General features: G+C 43.9%; 2 protein-coding genes across 2 annotated transcripts in view; one reads left to right on the top strand and one right to left on the bottom strand.

Annotated features, from left to right (window-relative positions):
* The window catches only part of snd1 (staphylococcal nuclease and tudor domain containing 1), a 170,756-nt gene that overhangs the window by 88,100 nt on the left and 62,954 nt on the right, over window positions 1–19,702 (bottom strand). The window lies entirely within an intron of this gene.
* On the top strand, window positions 1,287–7,084 carry lrrc4.1 (leucine rich repeat containing 4.1). The gene is made up of 2 exons (XM_056367693.1): window positions 1,287–3,237; window positions 3,363–7,084. The coding sequence occupies exon 2, from the start codon at window positions 3,654–3,656 to the stop codon at window positions 6,516–6,518; it is 2,865 nt and encodes a 954-aa protein (XP_056223668.1). The 5' UTR covers window positions 1,287–3,237; window positions 3,363–3,653; the 3' UTR covers window positions 6,519–7,084.

The following is a 19,702-nucleotide window of genomic DNA, read 5'->3' as shown; positions in this document are numbered from 1 at the left end:
TTTGTATGCCTGATTCAATATATACCTGCATTTTTATGTTTTCACTTGGATGCAGTAGTGCAGCACTCCTTATATCACCTTCCACATGGCCACGGTGCTAGGGAATCCCATGTGGAAAGAAAAGGAAATAGCCTCTCTTCCCTAACACAGGAAAATCCCCCCTATACTCCTGTGGCTGCCACCTCACTGTTATATGTGCTTCATTGAAGCCCATTCATATTCAACTGCAGTGAAGTCAAGGAGAAAGTCTGTGTGTGTAGATGTGTGTGTATAATATAGGAGTTGGCTCTATACTCCTGTGCCGGTGGGAATAACATACTGTGCTACAGGCGGTGTGACCTTTTCTAGCTCGCATGTTTTCTCTCCTCTCTCTCTCTCTTTCACACGCTTACTCACTAGCTCCGACACAAACACACACACACCTAGCAGTACTGTCACAGCTAGCCTTACCAACCATCAATTACCCACACTGCTTCCTAGTTTAGTGGACATGAGGCTCGTACAAATCATTGGAGAGAGAGGGACGATGGGACAGTAGGGTGCGTTCATTTTGCTTCCTTTCCCGCAGCAGGAAGGTAAAGCATGTCTTGTTTTCTCCTGTTAGCCTTCCTTAACATGACCTTTATGGCTGTGTGCTTCCTCGAGCGACAGTTTGTGCTCAAATTGAGGGTTAAGGCCTGTCTGTTTAGAGTGCTCTAACTACCTGCAAAGGCTTACATGATGGAGGGGGATGGAGAGTGAAACAATGCAAAAGGTGTAGACACAGAGCAGAAAATTCTGCCTTGTGATTTTATATCATATACTGAACTTTCTTGTATGATTTCAATATTTAAAAACTCACCTGCCTACTCCTGTCCCAGTTTGGGTCAAAGTGTATTTATGTAATATTTGGTATCAATAAAAGAAACCTAATCAAATTCTTACAATCTAAAGTTTTTGTTCCATTGCACAGAAGAGTAATGTCGAGATGGAGATGGCTTAAATCACACTTGATGTCCTAACAACCCAACAATAAAACTGAAGAGGAGACGCACACAATAAAGCAGTGACAAAAACGGATGCAAATGCAAGCTTGTGGGAGATTGTATACACAGAGATAGACAGCTAGAGATGAAGTAGAGTGACACAGTGACGGACGAAGAGTGAGCAGAGGAGGGAAGACAGCGAGGAGGGTGAGGGTGATGTGGGTGGGGGGGGAGTTAATGCACAAAACACACTGCATCAAACCAAAGCACTGCTCCAAGCAGGATGCGTCAGCAGTCCATTCATGTTCTTCTATTTTCCACTAAAGGACGAAACGAAAAGAGTGAGGGAGTGAGGGGATATAAAGTGAAAAAAAAAAAATCCAACTGAGCAGAGAAGGGAAAGAGAGAAGGGGGAAGAGAGAGAGAGAGAGAGAGAGAGAGAGAGAGAAAGAGAGAGAAAGAGACGGTGTCCCATCTGCCTGCCTTTGCCACCGAAGCAATGCTGGAAAGCTTTGCCAGAATCGTTGGAATGCCTGGATTATTGCTGGGGAGGACAGGGTTAAAATCTGGTTGCTGTGGGGATGCCACTGTCCATCTCTGCCTTTTGCGTGGACAGCCTGTCTATTCCCCTAAGCCACACAAAGCCCCAGAAAGCCACAAAACAAGAGACTTTGAGTATTAAAAAGGAGAGCGGCGGACAGCAGGAGCAAACTGGTTTTTGAAGAGGTAGATCTCTAAAAAGGTCTGAGTGCTTTGAGCTCACCCAACTACCTCAGGACACTGCAGAGAGAGCAGGAGGGAGGAAGGGAGAGAGTGTGAGAGAGTGAGTGTGAGAGAGAGCGAGCGAGAGAGAGAGTGTAAAACAGAGAGAGAGAGAGAGAGAGAGAGAGAGAGCGAGAGAGAGAGATCCAAGCCAGCGCACACTCTCTCTTTTGCTGCTACAACGGATCCTTTCCACATCGACGCTACTGTTAACGTCACGCCTGTAAGCCGCGCGCTCGACCAGCGCTTGCCTTCCCTGTGTTGCTCCTCTCCCCAGTCGGACGCTGCATTAGCGAGAGGGTGCTGATCACCACGAGGAGAGGAGGAAAAAAAAAAAACTGGAAAACAAGAAGAAAAAAGAAGCACGCCGGAGAGAGGAAGGAGAAACTGCGCACCACCCCTCCTCCCTCTAACCCACCTCGATCAACCCAGCTACAACACCCCCACTCCTCCCAACACCCCCTTCCATCCCCCACCCCACTCCCCCTCTGAAGAAATTGACGGATTATTGGGAAGTGCACGGGAGGCAGGCTGCAGCTGCTGCTGTGTGTGCTCGCTACTGCTGCTGTGTGCTTCGCAGGGATGGTGTGTGCGCGTTTGCAATTGCTGCTGTCGCCACCACGGCTGCCGAGGCTGGAGCGTGTGGCTAGTTAAGAGGAGGAAGAAGCTAATGAAAGCAGTGTGTGTCGTCTAGGCTTTTCAACCCCCACCGAGCACTCCTGGAGGAGAAAAGAAAAAAAAAAAAATCATAAGAAAAAATCAAGTGGACACGACGCCACAGAGGGGGAGCAAGGGGAAAAGAACGAGAGAGGGAGAAGAGCTGTCAGACTGATCAACTGACCAACTGATTGACCACTTAAAAGTGAACAGAGGAATACAGAGAGGAGGGAGTCTGTTTTTTTTCTGGACTTGTCAACCTCCCCTCCTAACCATCGCAAAACAAAAGGCAAAGAACACTGGAAAGGACTGTGGAATTTTCATTCAACCTTTTCATTCCCACCCCCACCTACCTCCCTCTTTTTGTCCTTTCTGCCTTGGCTTTTGGTGCACAAAAAATTGTGCATGTGTGTTTGTGTGGTCGCCTGTGCTATGGAGACCTGGGTAAGGTGTCTAGCAGGGGGATCAACTGTCGGATTCCAAGGACAAGCCAGAGAAGAAGAGCCGACAGCAAGAAGCGAGCAAGGGAGCACTGCTGCTTTGGGAGCCTGACTGGATTCCTATCTACAATCTTTTTTTTTTTCTTTTTTTTTCCCTAATCAACAAGGAAAGGGAGAAAAAACACTCACTAAGGGCCTTCGAACCTTTCTCTTTGGATGTGTGGATTTACAAAAGGGCTCATCTTGGTTAAGCTCTTTGGCATTGATACCTGTTTTGACAGCAAATATAAAAAGGCTTTCTTTGCTGCTCTTGGATATACATACATCTGATCTGAATACCACAGCTCTTTCTGATTGCAAAAAAGGAGGGAAGCTATATATCTCAGTTCAAGGACCTGTAATAATAACTTGAGGTAGGTGTCTAGTGTTTCAACCCCTCTTTGCATCAATTTGTAACACCCTACCCTCCCTTCTGTCTTGTAATACGGTTTTTTGTTGTTTAATTTACCACCATGTCTTTCTCATACACACGTTTCAGAAAAGCCAGCCCTTTCTTCCCTCTCCTCTCCTTCTGCCCCTGAGCACAGTTCATGGAAATAAAAGCATTGCTTAATTGAGGATAGGTCAAGTCCTCTTGCCCCTTAGCAAACACCCCAAACCCACATTCTCCCCTTATCCTCTTCAGTTCCCTTAACCTCTTTACTCTGGTGCCCTTAACACTACCACCAGCCAACCAGCTACTTTCCCTGTCCCCAAAGCCCCCAAAAACTTGCCCCAAACACCCCAATCCTCCCCCCCAGATGATGCTGAATTATGAACGTGCCACATCATGAGTCTCCTGGGGCGGGTAGCTGTGCATCGTGCCAGGAAAGCCGCCCTGCTCTGTGTAGTCTTCCTGATGGCGCGAGCGTGGAGCAGCGCCTCCCTGGCCTTGGCAGGGGCGGCGGTGTCTCAAGGACCCCAGGGCTGTCCACCGCAGTGTTCCTGCAGTAATCAGCAGGGGAAGGTGGTGTGCACCCGACGTGGCCTCACCCGTGTGCCCCCTGGCATTCCTGCCAACACGCGACACCTCAATCTAATGGAAAACGCCATCGAGGCGGTGCAGGCTGACTCCTTTCGCCACCTGCACCACCTTGAGGTGCTCCAGCTTGGGCGAAATGCCATACGTCAGATTGAGGTGGGCGCATTTAATGGACTCACCAGCCTCAACACACTGGAGCTGTTTGACAACCGGTTGACAGTGGTGCCTAGTGGGGCCTTTGAGTACCTTTCTAAACTGAGAGAACTGTGGCTGAGGAACAACCCCATTGAGAGTATCCCTTCCTATGCCTTCAACCGGGTTCCCTCCCTAATGCGACTGGACCTGGGAGAGTTAAGGAAACTGGAGTACATCTCAGAAGGAGCTTTTGAGGGCCTACAAAACCTCAAGTACCTCAACCTGGGCATGTGCAACATAAGAGGTGATATGCCAAACCTGAGTCCCCTGAAGGGCCTGGAGGAACTGGAGATATCTGAAAATCACTTCCCTGAAATAAAGCCAGGCTCCTTCAAAGGCCTGCGCTCACTGAAAAAGCTATGGGTGATGAACTCACAAATCACAGTGATAGAGCGCAATGCTTTTGACGACTTAAAGTCATTGGTGGAGCTTAATCTCGCCCATAATAACCTGAGCGCTGTGCCACATGATCTGTTCTCTCCGCTCGGGTTCCTGGTGGAGCTCCATCTCCACCATAACCCTTGGACCTGTGGCTGTGAAGCTGTATGGTTAGCACGCTGGCTGAGGGAGTACATCCCTACTAACTCAACATGCTGTGGACGCTGTCACTCACCTGCCAGCATGAGAGGTCGACAGCTGGTTGAGGTGGATCGAGGAGAGGGCGCAGCAGTCCAATGTTCTGCACCATTCATTGCTGATGCGCCAAGAGACTTGAACATCTCAGCGGGGCGAGTGGCTGAGCTTCGATGCCGCACGGCCCCAATGTCCTCAGTACGCTGGCTACTGCCCAATGGGACAATCCTGACACATGCCTCTGGTCACCCGAGAATATCAGTCCTCAATGATGGTACTCTTAACTTCTCAAATGTTCTTGCAGCAGACACAGGCACTTACACCTGCATGGTGTCCAATGCAGCGGGGAACTCCAATGCTTCAGCCTACCTCAATGTGAGTGCAGCTGAGCTTAATACATCCAACTTGAGTTACTTCACCACAGTGACTGTGGAGGTCTTGGGGCCAACCACTGAGATGCCCAAACCTAAAACCACCACGGCCACAGCTGCTGCTGCAGGGGCAGGGGTCGCTGGAGGAGGAGGGGTAGGCCTTGGGACAACAACTACAACTGCTTCTCCTTCTGTGTTCCAGCCAGTCTTCATCTCCACACCAACTGTGCTGTTGCAAAGCACTGATAGCCCACCAGGTGCAGCTAAGCCATCTGTGGTGCCAGGACTCCAAGGTGCCACTGGCAAGCCAGGCAAGTCTGGCCCTAGCCTGGATGAAGTGATGAAGACCACCAAGATCATAATAGGTTGTTTTGTGGCAGTGACACTGTTGGCTGCTGTCATGCTCATTGCCTTCTACAAATTGAGAAAGCGCCACCAGCAGAGGAGCACAGTGGCAGCTGCCCGCACTGTGGAGATTATCCAGGTGGATGAGGAGGACCTTCCACCACCAGCATCTGCAGCTCAAGAGACAGCACTCACATTGCCTGAAATCCGGGACCATAACAGCATACACAAACTGGACTTTATCAGCCACAAGACTGACTACAGCTTTCACAAACCCAAGGCCGAATACAAACCCCAGCCTGATTTCACCCTTCACAAGCCGAAGGCTGAGTATACCACATATAAGCCAAATATGGACTTCAGTAGCCACAAAACCATCCCAGATTACAGCACTCACAAATCTACACCAGATTTCAGCCTTCATAGACCAAAGCCTGACTACAGCCCATTTAGACAGGACTACAGCTCTCACAAACCTAAAGGAGAATACAGCCCATTCAAACCAGACTTTGGCACCCATCCAAAAACTAAAACGGACTACAGCCCCTTCAAACCAGATTACAGCACTCATCCTAGGCAGAAATCTGACTTCAGCCCATTCAAACGAGATTACAGCACCCAACCAAAACCTAGACATGACTACAGCCCATTAAAATCAGACTACAACACACAACATAAACCTAAGGCTGAATACAGTCCATTCAAGCCCGACTTTGGCACTCACCCAAGACCTAAACATGACTACAGCCAATTTAAGCCTGACTATAGCACTCAACCGAAACCCAAAACAGACTACAATGCCCAGAGATCTAAAATTGAGCTTTCCTACAAACCCAAGGACCCTTACACCCCCCATAAGACTGCAACCGATTACAGCGCCTTCAAGACTGACTTCAGCCCACACAAAGCGGATTACAGCGCCTTCAAGTCTGACTTTAGTCCACACTCTCAGAGACCTAAACTTGATTACAGTCCACACAAAGCGGACTACAGCCCCCATAAAGTGGACTACAGCACTCTAAAGCCTAAATACAACACCTACAAACCAACTGGCCATGGGGCTAAATGGACAGACAACAATGTTGGGAACTCTTTGCCTCGAACCTTGCCCAGCACCATCACAGCAATGGCTGAGCCCTTTGTCATAAAAACTCATACCAAGGAGAAGGTACAGGAGACTCAGATTTAAAAGGCCCCCCAAAAGGCTCCCACTCCTTTCCCTAGGCCCCTAGCTCCCACCCACCCCTGTCCCACACCTCCCTGCGTCTTTTCCTCATTAAATCATGCAATAGAATGCACAACGGAAAAAGGACAGGAACTACTTTTTTGTACAGAGTGCAAACTTAAAAAGACTGATGATTTCTTGTTGTACATGCTTATAAATAAATATATATATATGGACAAATTGAAACTACCATGGGCTGGTGATAGAGAAACATATATTAAAAAGAAATTGAAACTATTTTCTAACTTGTAACTTCTATTTAAAACAATGAGTTGTTTAAGATGCTGTCTTGACTTTGACAAATGAGGGTAGTCTTGTTTTAAAAAGGGGCATTCTGTGTGATTTTTACACCATGCTACAGAGAATGCAGTGATAAGAAAAAATATTTATACAGAGAAGACTTTCTTTAACAAAAACCGAAAAAAGGTCAGTGTTGATCTTTACAGGTTTATCTTGTAAAAGCACCAAGAATTTGTACTGTGCCAAATGTTATAAATGCAATAAAATGGATTTTTGGAAGAAAAAAGGAAGTTTTAGAGAGAGATGTTTTTTTCCCCTTCTCATCTTCTGGCGTATACTGTAACGATCAGCCAAATGCTTTAGACACTGCAGTAAGACGCTGCAGCTATACTTTAACCCTACATGTGCTGAATGACTCAGGCAGAATGAATCACAGTGCAGGAGTGGATGGTGCTTTTTTAAAAATCTCACAACACCTCCTATTGTTATATTATTTACATGTAACATGAGTTTGTTCAGTTTTTATTTTACACGATCATTGAATGGATCTTCATCAGAGTGTGGCTGATCAAAAGCATGTATTTAAGTTCTTAAGTTCTACAAATGCCCTAAGATCTTAAAAGATGCAGTGGTGTGTTTACAGAGAAGTACAGCAGTGCTATCCTCACACCTGCTGTTAACTGAAATGCTCATTACATAATGCTTTTCAGTGATGCAAGCTTATTGTATTACCTAGCTTATTTTCTACATTACAAACTGGTATTATTAGTCTTGTAACTAATGAGTGAAAAGGTGATAAATTAAGGTGAAAGACTGTTTGGGCGTTAAGACTGTCTTGCACTTTGCCAGAAAATATAGATCCTCATTTCACTTTTCATTGCATTGCCAGCTGTTGTGCCTTCATCAATCAGTATGGGGGCTTTTTATGGTGACAAATGCATTCAGGTCTCGCTGTTAACTGTGCATTTCTCATCTTCGACAATACCACCCCTCTCAATCATAATATAGCCTCACTGTTTTCTGCCTAACAAAGAAAGATAACATACAACATACACAGTGGTTAGCAGACATGTAATGGGCAGGTGAACCAGTTTGAGTTTGGAGACCATGATATATAGGATTGAAGACCAGTGCAGTACTGTAACTCTCCGTCTCTCTCCTTTTAAAGTGTAAGAGTGTCTCAAGCACACTGGTTTATTTACATGATAAAAGAGAAAGAATGGTGATGTGAACTACCCTGGGAGCACATATCAGTGAAGAACATCATCACATGTTTGGTGTGGGCAACATGTGGGTGATAGATGACAAAGAGAATACTACAAGCACAGATTCAGATTTTTCTTTGTCATTAACCTCTAAAAAAAAAAAAAAAAAAAAAAAACTACAATTTTAAAATAAACTAAGATTAATCAAAAATCAGCACATTAGCAGCACATTATAAGATCCACAGGCCTGTGCGGGCAGGCAAAGCTGTGGCCTAGTAGCGTAGCTGACGACACCAGTTTACATAACCAGTAAGAAGTGTGGCAAATGGAGAGCTGGTTAAGGAGAGTACCTGCGAGGGCCACAAGAGCAATATGAGGGTTTGTCTCTCCAACACTGTAGCATTTCAACATCTGAGGCAGAGGAATTCAACAGTGAGGTTGTTTGAATAGAAAGGAGAGCGAGAGGTTGACACAGTGCATCACAAAAAGAATGGAGCGGTTAGCCGAGAGCTTGTGATGTGCTTAACCTGCAGTGGAGCCTGTCAAAGGAAGAGAATGATATGTGTGTTTGTGAGGGTGACAGTCCAGCTCTGACAAATTAGAAAGTGACAAAAAGAGGGAGAGAGTGAGACAGACACAGTAAGAGACAGAAGTTAAAAAGGGCAGCTGAAGAGGGAGGGTGAACATTTTTACATTTAGTTGTTTTAGATGATATCCTGTGCTTGTCAAATGTTGTAGACTAAGACAGCATTTGTTGTAAATGTATAATTTAATTGTCCTCTAACATTGTTCTACATTACGAGGCTGGGGTGGATATGATGATCCCGTTGGGGGAAGACTATTTTTGCAGTAAATATAAGGAAGGAAGAATTGTGCAGAGGAGGAAAATTATATCACAGAAAAAAGTAATTTAACTATATATATAAAAAAAGAAATGATAAAATGTTCCTTCCTGAAAAATATATTTAGAGGCAGCAGACTGGACTGTGTGTGATCTTGGAGAGGGTGGATATCCGGAATGTAAAGACAGGAAGGGCCAGAGAGACAGATTAGGAGATAGTTTAACCTTTTAATGTAACTACACTCAGCAACACAATAAATATCATTCTTAGGCTGAAATATAGGTGTGGTACCATACCAAGTGGTCACGACTGCATCACCCCAAAAAGAGAATTCTACTATCGTCTACCAACTGTCATCAAATTGGGGTAAAAATAAGCTACTGCGGTGTAGCATGAGCTGTCACAACTGGTCACAAAAATCAGATATGATCAAATCAACTACAGCTCTCGCTATCCTCCCCTTCTTGCAAAGTCTGTTGATGACTCAGCCCGCATTTCAAATATTGAGCATTTCCTGCAGGTGCAAGAATAAGCTTGATAGATCGGACATGCAAGTCTGTATGTGTCTCTTGTGTCAGCTGTGATCTCTGTTGTGTGTTGTGTGGGCTACGTCAAACGAGTGAGACAGAAAGAATAGGAGTTCCACAGTGCAGGAGGGGTAAAATGCGGAGAATTAGGAAAAAATGAGAGCGATAGAGCAGGGTTTAAATTTCACATTTAACATGACTATTTCATACTGTACTGACCATTTGTCCTTATACTGACTCATACCTCAGAAATCATGGCTTTGTCTCCCACTCCTGTTTACTCATTATTGTTTTGATCACGTAGTTTTGTAAAGCCAGAAAACAGTTTCCCAGTTGTCTCTAATGTGAAAGGAATGAGAGAGGAATGCTCAAACAAGCGAAAACACATAGATATCAGTTTGTTGTTTCTAAATGCATAGTGCAGATAGGTTAGATGGATGGTGAACACTTGAATGAAGCACTGAATTAAGCACTGAATTAAGCATTAAGCTGTGTTATGGCATCCTATTATAAGTTTGGACATAACTTTACTGCACTTCCTATGCCTCAGTATGGTATTGCAGGATGGGGCCTATGCAACACCATACTTTTCAAAACCGAAGTATGTTGTGCATCGTGGTTTCATATTAAGCTGTGCTATAAAAGGCTCTGTCATACTAATCAGTCAACATGGCTACAGGGTCATCAATCAGCCTATCAGCTAGCCAGCCAGTGAAGGGCCCGTCTCCATGGGAAACACTCCTTCCTTCCATCCATCCATTCCTCCTCCGCATCATGTTTTTTTTTTTTTTTTTTTTTTCTGTCTGAGTGCTTCATTAGCAATCATGAAGCCATTTGAAACAGGAAGCAAGGAAAGATGCACCTATTTACCCACAGCTCACAGAGCCTGGGGAGGGAGGGGAAGGAAAGGATGGGAGACCAGAGTTAGAGAGGGAAGAAAAAGATCAAGTGGTATAGCAGTTGTGATGTAGGAAAGAAAAGTGGGAAGGAAATCATGACAGATTGCTAGAAAGAAGTTATTGAGATGCAAGCAAAAGTGAAAAATTTGGTCAAAACAGAAAACAGTTAGGGTTAGAAAAGGGAGGAGATCTAAGAGGCAAAGAAACGGACAGCGACGGAAAAAAACAAGATACACACAGAAATGTGGCAGAGCCATCTGATGATAGATGGAAGTGTTTCTGGGGGACTAAAAGAAATAGCTATGAGAACAAGACGAGAGATGTGAAGACGGGGAATTAAGGAGGAATGAGGACACAGGGAAAAGATACGTAGGGAGGGAGAGGGTAAAAGCAAAAACCAAAGAGAAGAAAAAAGAGCAGAGGAAGTAATGAAAAAGAGAAAAAAGAAGGAGAGGTAGAACTACCAAAAGAGGGGAAAGCAAAGCAGTGAGAGTGAGAGGAAGAGAGAGCAAAGGCGCCTGGGAAAGGAGTAAGCAGTGCAAATGTGATGCAAGAGTGCCAGCTACAGATGGAATGGGGGATATATAGCCTGGCCATCATAGCTCCTGCATGATTGGTGACTGGCCTGGACCGCAACACAAGGGTGGGTGGTGATGGTGGTGGAAGAATGGGGGTAGAGTGTGATGTTACCATAGCCGAGTGCAGTAGATAAGAAGTGCTGATACCAGTAATGGACTGGACCACTGGGGGTACTTGAGGAAGGGAGACCAGTGAATATGAAAGCAGAGAGGATAGGAGGATCAAGAGGTCAGCGCAAATGGAACTGTTGGGACGATAACTGCCACAGTGCAACCATGTGAGTGCGAACGTGTTTTCAGTGTGATCAAGAGGACACAAAATTTAACAGGTCAAAGCCTTTAAACCTGCAGCAAACACAAAGTCTATTTGTTCTCCCCCAATTTAAGAAAGAAGCTCATTCTAAACTTAAAATGGTTGTTAGGACATTTTGAAACCCTATTATTTTGATGCAATCTCTTAATTAGATTTTTTTTCTCATTGCAAATTACTATGCACTGAGGCACGGAAGATGGCTGTAATAAAATATTATTCCATTTAAATGACCTGGCCCAATAGGCTTTATAATATCAATTGCATCAGCCATTTGTCAACCAAAGCCCCACACTCAGTATCGTCAGTAAAGCAGCAATAGTGTTTACTTGTGAAACATTTTATATTTCTGTCAAAGAGGCTATACATTACATTATGTCACCAGTGTCTGATAAAACTTATCTACAAGTGTTTATGCTGGAATAATATATGTGACCTTGGTTTCACTGAAGCAGATGTTGTATGGAGCTGAACGTAATGCTGAATTTTTATACAGTTAGGATTACTACAGCATCTTTGATCAGAGCCTAAGATGAGGGCTTGGCATAAGTGTGTGTATATATGACAAGAACAGCAAGGGTAAAAAGGTGCTTCTCAGCCCATTAGCTGTTGATGCTTGATATATGAATTTGTAGGATGCAGCCCCTTGTGTTAGCAGGAAAGGTGGGTTTTTTTTCCTCCCCTCAGAAAGCCTGCAAGTTGTGCATAATCATAATGTTTAATGTTGGAACTTAATTTCATTATTTGCTGAATATCAAGTGGGGAGTAGAGCAGCAGGAGCAGTGACTTTTAATGGCAGCGTTATTATGATTCAAACACATAATTTACCTGGTCTATGTGGCAGAAATATCCTGCGCCATTTGCTTTAATTCTGTTTTCAGGCATTTGTATTTCTTGAGCTTTTATTGATGAATTGATTATTGATAATCAGCATACTGTAGCTGACGACTGACGATGCAAAGTGCCTAAAAATCCACATCCCTAGTTTATTCTAGGAATGTCTGCTACACGGTGCACGTGCTAGGATTTTTGTGTGAGCACTAGCCAGTGTGCTAGTGGAGCAGACAGGAGGCTATTCTAAGCAGGCCTGCAAGCGTGCTGCTGTGTGAGTCAACATGAGTCAGGGCCAGAGAGTTGTTTGGTCCTAATGTCAAATAGAGGGACTGGATGGGGTGTGGAGTCAAAGGTGGAGAGAAATTGAGCTGTTTTAAGAGATAGGGAATGCTCATTCACCCCACCTTTAATATTTGGCTGTATCACATTATCTTTGCTCATTGAATCATTAATTACTAATTAATTATATATTTCTATATATGGTTTATTATACATATTATTCATATATTATTTGAAATATGAAGAAGGTAAAGGTGAGGATGTTGTTGGTGGACTGGTGGCTGGTGTTGATGTCTGCTGATGCATCTGACGTTGACCATGTGAAAACTGATGCAAGCAGCCGTATTCAGTGACCAGCTGGTGGTAGGATTTGTTGTTACCGAGGTCAACAGAGGCAAAGAAAAATTTTCCATCACAGTATAGTGTTGGCAATGAGCCCAGCGCCGTCGAGGCTGTAACGTTGAATAGGTGCATGCCAACAGATTTTACTGGATATGTACTGTGGTCAAATCCACACAGATACTGCTACTAAAACTGAGACTGAATGGAAGGTGGGTATTGGGAGCTATGTTTGCCATGTGGAGGACCACTCAAGTGTGTTACTCCCTGTGACACAGATTTTATTGCCCTGATGGCGGGTGAAAAACATCCCGGTGTTTTCTTAGCAGCCAGCGACGATGAAGCCTTACTTTTATGATCCTGTCCAGTCGTTCAGGCCGAGGTGTGTGTGAGAAGTAAATCATGTCCACCGAGAGCAGCAAACGAGGGACTGAGACATATGTGAGGAGGGGGTGTGTTGAGTTTTTTTTTTTTTGTGTGTGTGTGTGCACAAACACAAATAAGGACATAAACACATAATGGTATGCACATACACACAGAGCAAAGAACGAAGCCACTGACCGCTAATTTCACTGCTTTTGTTGCAATTTACAGCCCATGATCACGAGTGCAGCATCAACAAGGATGCTCTGGATCGGCCCTCATTCACTCACTCACAAATGCCATCTTTTCAACCTTGGCTGGATAACATGTTGATTCTCAGCAATATAATTGCTGAGAATCAATTAACAATTATAACTGAAACAACTACAAGCGACTCTGCTTCTGTTTAATGAAACCTTTCAGGCAGCTTTTACAGAGTGAACTAAGGCATCTGTCACTTATGTTCTTCTAGAAAATATCGGTTTGTATTGCCTTCATTTTCCCTACCTCTGGTATAGACAGCGAGAGGCTGCTGCAGTTGAAGCCAGGTTTTGCTATGTACAAATATAAATACATTTTAATATTTTACAGAATATCTTAATAGAGTTGAGGCTGGAAAACAGTCTACCAATCCTTTGACATTACTGTTTCTAATTGCATTACTACTCAAGAATTTCTTATCACCTCGCTACAGAAACAGCAGTACATGTAGAGTGTAGTATATACAGTTCAGTGACTGGGAATGACTGAAGTGTGAAACTTCCTTCACCTCCTAATAGTCAGACACTTACATTAATGTTCTCGTGTACAGATTCCACTACTAAAAAGGGTGTCGATCTGATTTTCCAGACCATTTTTGTAGTTTCCATGGCAGTCCTGCATGTTCTATGACAGATTAGAAAAAGCCGATTGACTGTGTGCTGATAAGAAAATCTTTGCTTTTATGCTGCATGTACGGTCTGAAGAAAGAGATGAGGGAAAAGGAAGCCTTTCTTGCAAACCAGGAGACTGATGTTCCATGAAATAAGCAGGGCGAGTTTGGGGTTTACGGAGAGTGTTTTGGGATTTCATCTTTTCAAGGATGACAATGACTGTATCTGGGCATGGACATTTTAGTGATTGTGGAAGGATGGAAGTGGGGTTATAAAATGGCCTCCTGCATTGCTCAAGACATGAAAGAAAGGAGTCAGTGAGAAAAACAGACAAGGATAAAAGAATTAACTGAGGTGGGTAGCGAGGGCGAAACACTATCTATGACAACCTGATTTACTATGTCAGAGGACAGCAGTGCTCGATGGGAAAAGGACACAGTGAGTGAGAAGTGGGCAAGAAAAGCAGAGTGAAGAGAGAGATAAAGGGCGAGGATGAGGAACAAAGAACAATAGAAATGAGAAAGAAAGAAGAATTGACAAGGTGACTGCAATAGAAAAGAAGCACCTATCTGACACATAAAGAAGAGCTCAGTATTCGTTCTGTAGTAACTGTAGGATCATGAATTTACACTGATGTGGACTTCAAGATGACAAGCAGTGTGCTAATGTCAAAGATTTGCTGAGAAAACGTGCACTGCTGAGCACAGAATGGCACATGAAAGCAACGTCAAGATGAAAGCTCTGACGAGCTGCGTAGAGCATCCACGGGTTGAAACAGTTTTCCTGTGGTGGCAGAATTATTCAGCCGCTGCAGCAAACTGCTGTGTGTGTTTAAATGTGTGTGTGCAGTTGGGTCAGCAGTGATCTTTAAAGATCAAACAAATCAATAGCAAACCTCTGTTCAGCTTCACTGCATTGTAGGTAGCGAAATCTTTTAGTCCCCACTTCTCTTTTTATTATTTTGCAAGGGGCAACTGTTTAATTACTGAATGTAAGTGGAATAAAGTGTAGATGCTACTCCACTATACTCAAAATAGAGAGTGAATGGAAATAAGCTCAAGAGTTGTATTTTATGAGGGTGCAGGCGCTGATCCCAGCCACAAGTTTTAATGGATCCCAAATAAATGATGTCACCCAAAGTGCTTGTTTAAAATACAGTCCTTACTTAATAGAAAAGGATGTGGGTTTGCTGGCAGATCTAAGGCGACAGTGAAACTGTAAGACTGTTTGTAAACGTTCAGCTCATTCCTCCCTCCTGGCTGGACTTCAGCATAAAGAAGAAAAGAAGAGCTGTGATGTGGTCTGTTTGTGTACAGAATGTGTGTGTGGTGTACTGGGTACATGTAAAAAGAAAAAAAAAATCTGGTTCATTTGCAAACATATAGTAGTTATTGTTAAGGTACTGTCCACTGTCCAGTGTTTCTGGATGCAGCGCTCCGTAACACCTAAAGTACAGATGTGTGATTACATGTTGTCCATGTCAATGAGCTAGTGTAGGAGTGACTGCAGGTGAACCTGTGCCAGTATAACTATGCCACCTCTGCATAAAAACTGATCAAAGCATAAACCATCTCAGAAAATAGACAGTAAAGAACGTCTAAATCCAGTGGCTGCTTATTAATGTCAGATGAGACAAAACTAAAAGTTTGTGAGATCTTCCAGAGCTGTACTGTGACAACCTAAAAGATAAGTTAGTGGAAGCAGAGGATATAAATATAAAGATGTAATTAATTGAATAGAAGTTAGAACTCTTAAACCTGGCAAATCCATACAATAAGGAAGGTCTTAAAGCCCTGCAGCATGAAGTAATAATGGATTGATTTTATTTTCTAAAAACAAGTACAATAAACTGAATCTTTAGTGTCAGGACAGATCTTACATCTCCATACATGAAGTGACAGTGAGTCTACAGCACTGACTTACCAGAACTGCAGATTCCTTGAACAGTAATTGTTTTCAGGGCCGTGTAAAGCGTTTCAGAACCAATAACTTCTCAACAAGAGGTGAATCAGAGGCGCTGTGTAGCCCCAAGCTGAGCGTGACCTCGTCGGCCTGGCTGATATAAGAGTACCTGCCCAATGGGGTGAACCAATAATTAGACAACCAGTTTTACTGCTCTTCTCCCCTCACTCGCTGGTCCCTCACTCCAGCTAATTAAACACGACCAGACACATCAAAGACGTGTAAGTGCATGCAGGCTTGTGTTTGTCCATCAATTATAGCTGTTGTTGCTGCAGTGAAATGACTTCAAACCAAGTTGGGAGCCATATTTGAGGATGTACTCAGTGTGTAAACATCAGGGACTAGAGCCACAAGACAGAAAAAATATTGTACACGTAGGTGGTATCATGCAGTGGTGATATGAGAAGCAGAGGGCCTATAGACTTACTACTCTAATGGGAGTTTAATACTATGAGGAGGGGAGGAGGATGTGGCTCAGCTCGTGGGATGAGTAAACGCAGAGAGTATAGGAGGACAGGGAAATGATCTTAGAAAAGAAGAAACTACAGAAAGGGGAGACAAGGAAAGGTGGCTCAAGTTTAGGAGAGGAGAGGAGGCGAGGCTCAGGGTAGAAGAGACTTGGCAAGCATTCTCCCTCCCACTCTGTTGGCAGCAGAGGCACAAACTGTTTGCTCACAGCAGTACATGCATCTATTAGTATTGTTCCAGGAGATAATAACTGTGTGTGTGAATGCGTGTGTGTGTGTGTGTGTGTGGATATACATGTGTGTTTGAGTGTCAGTTCTCAGCCAAAAGTAGCAAACGAGTTGCAGTGAGGTGGCAGACAAACAATATGGAGCAGCAACATAAAATGTATGTGGAAGTGAGCGTTTGTCTGTCTGTGGGTGTGTCAGACTATAGTGCTAAACGTCAGCACTACAGAAACACCAGAGGCCACCGTGCTAACAACCTCACAGCTCCTGAAAGCTCCTATGAGTCTTAGCAATGGAGGAAACCCTTTCCTGTAGCTGCTGAATGAGAACAAAAATGTTTTATCCTGGCTAGAATGGTAAGGTGTTCAAATGTTACTGTCTATTATACTAACACATACAAATAGGCAGTCAAAATAAAAGACTTCCATAAACTCAGACACTGAAACATCAAAGAATATGAAATTTACTGCAGTCCTCGGCAGTACTGATCACCTTTGAAACAAGGCTATCTGAGCGCACTTACACGGAAGCAAACACTCTCACTTTAAGAGAGATTCAGCTGGCAACAGAAGCATTTTAAGAAACTGCAGTGCCCCGGCCAGCCTTTCTTGGAACTTCCCCTGCATACACCCCTGCACATTCAGAAGGAGATTCAGCCAGCAAAGGGGTTTAAAGAAACTACATTTCTATAGCTGGCCTCGATTGAAGCTACGCTTGTGCACACATACACACAGCTCCCTGCCTGTCGCCCACTTCTGCCATTAGCTTTATCTGTCTGAATTCAAAGCTGGGAGCCCAATCCCCGTTGGTTTTCTGAAAAGATTTTGCCAGGCTTGTTCTTCTCTTTATGCCCCCGACTTTCCTCTGGGAAAACATTGAAAAAGAGGGAGAGGGAGAGTGGGGGGAAAGAGATGCCGATCGCTGACACAGCCGCTGAGATAGCCTCTCTCTTGTTGGTAAGGGATATAAAGAAATGGAATGAGAGAAGAGGTAGATGGAAAGAGATGCTGAGATGGGGATAAGAGTGCGGGCGTGAGGACGTTATGCTGGGGTAAGCTGGCAAAGGATTACCGCTTCAAATCTCTCCTCTTTTTGGCCTTTATTTGGCGCTTATTTATTCAGATCTTTGAGGCTCACGCCAGGTACACACACATGCACACAGACAAAAGGAGAGTCTGGTGAATGTCGAGGTAAAAAGGCGAGAGGAAAAAGAAAAGGACAAGACAAGAGGAGATGGGAGGTCTAGATAGGTGTGCCCTCTAAGCAGCAGGGGCCAGTCGTTGACAACTCAATAAGCGAGCGAGTGACGGAGGAGTGACATGAAACAAGGAGACACACACATAGAAGAGGCGCGGAAGAGGAACAGGTGAGGGTGGATGGTGTGAACAGCAGGGTGTGTGTTTGTCTGCATCAACCGTATGTAAATCTGCCATCATAGAAAAAGAGTACAGACAGGGAGTAGACAGACTGCCTCTTTTTATCATGACAGCTAACTTCAGCGTGTGTGTGTGTGTGTGTGTGTGTGTGTGTGTGTGTGTGTGTGCGTGCGCACACACGCAAACGTGCGAACCCAATTGTGTGTGCGTCTTTGCTCTATGTGTTTTAACCCCACAGCAAAGACAACATTGATATGTAGCAATTGCTGTGTTGTCAAGGGAACCATTAGCAGGACGGAGAGGCTGGTATCTGCAGCACACGCACACTAACATGTATGTCAACCCTCTTGCACGGTTGTTAGTGATTACTGAGAAAATAATTCCTCTGCATAGGTCCTGCATATAGATCCCAGGTTGAAAGAAGCTACAAGTAGAGCGGCAGCTGATGCTGACTGCGAAGCAATGGAAACAACATCAATATGCCTCTTCATTACATCCAATCTATCTATGCATTTGATGTACGCATGGTGGAGACACAAAGAGAGATAAATGTGCATTTGTCCATCAAAACTGTCGACATGTTACGCTGCCGTGTCACAGCCCTCAAAAGAATAGGATCAATCTAAGCATCAATAAAGAATAGAGTCAAAGGGCCATTTCCTTAGGCGGGCTCATCACAGATTCAACTAACATATGGTGAAGGACAGACTATATGGTGTTTCTAGTAGTGTGCACCATCTAGGTCAGACTGCAACAGTGAGAATTCACTGAAGAGACACTCAAATTCTAGCATTAAATGTCAGTTTCTTTTAATTATGTTTTATACAAACATGGCCTGAAAATTATCAGCTAGGGACAGAATTTATTTGTTGATGATTAATATAAACGGACAGTTAATTATGCCTATGATGTCAATCGCAGGACATTTTTATTACAGTGTCATACAGCGTTCATGTGTAGATAACGAAAACCTAGCGGCCAGCAGCTCAGAAGGCAGCGCAGCAGGGGGATTCGGGTGTTTGTGTGTGTGTTTAGAGTGTGTGCATGGAACTGTGTGTAATAGTGTTTTCCTTGCCGGTCAGCCGCGAAAGAGGCAGGCTGTAGAGAGGTTACTGAAAGTAACATGTGCTACACAAAATCACAGAGGGTGCAAGTCAGGGTAATGAAAGACAAGTACAGGAAACATAAAAAGGAAAATCAAAGTGTGTGTGCATGTGCGAATGCTAACATTAATTTAGTGAAGAGCATAAAATGCCAGTCGAGTGAGAAGAACAGAGAGGCAAGACAACAATAATGGCAAATTAAGAAATAAGCAATAAAAACGAAGCTGACTAATGGGGCAGAACAAAAGATGAAGGAGAATCAGCTGACCGAAGGAGGATTAACAAGACAGCACTTGGAGAATAAAAACACCAGTCAAAGTTGAGGCATTTTCTGACTTGTTTTTAGACCCCCATCTGCCAGCCATTCCATCTCCTTGGATTAGTTTGTTATCTCTTTTATTTTTATGGTCAAAACTGTTCAGGTTGGACATTTCTGTGTGTCAAAGTCTAATTTTGGGCCACATTTTTACTTCTGAAACTGCTTTAAACCAGCCTTTTCAATAACCAACAGGGGCATTAATGTGTCCCTCTTGTTGTTGATAAAAACCCATAACAAGACTAAAATTGCTTAAACTGTCAGGCAGCTATTGAGCAACTGAGTGTGCCCTGTAGACTGACCTCTTTCAATAATGCAGTCGTAACTCCCAACTCTGCCAATTTGTAGATTTAATATTGATTCTTTGTCCTTTATTTTCTTTTTGATGATTCTCTTCCTCTATTTGTCATC

The sequence above is a fragment of the Seriola aureovittata genome, chromosome 22 (genome assembly GCF_021018895.1).
Source record: "Seriola aureovittata isolate HTS-2021-v1 ecotype China chromosome 22, ASM2101889v1, whole genome shotgun sequence".
Classification (NCBI taxonomy): domain Eukaryota; kingdom Metazoa; phylum Chordata; class Actinopteri; order Carangiformes; family Carangidae; genus Seriola; species Seriola aureovittata.
This window is presented reverse-complemented; position numbering and strand designations above follow the sequence as displayed.

Coding starts and splice junctions, on each gene's coding strand:
- lrrc4.1 (XM_056367693.1), top strand. CDS start 3,654: ATGAGTCTCCTGGGGCGGGTAGCTGTGCATCGTGCCAGGAAAGCCGCC.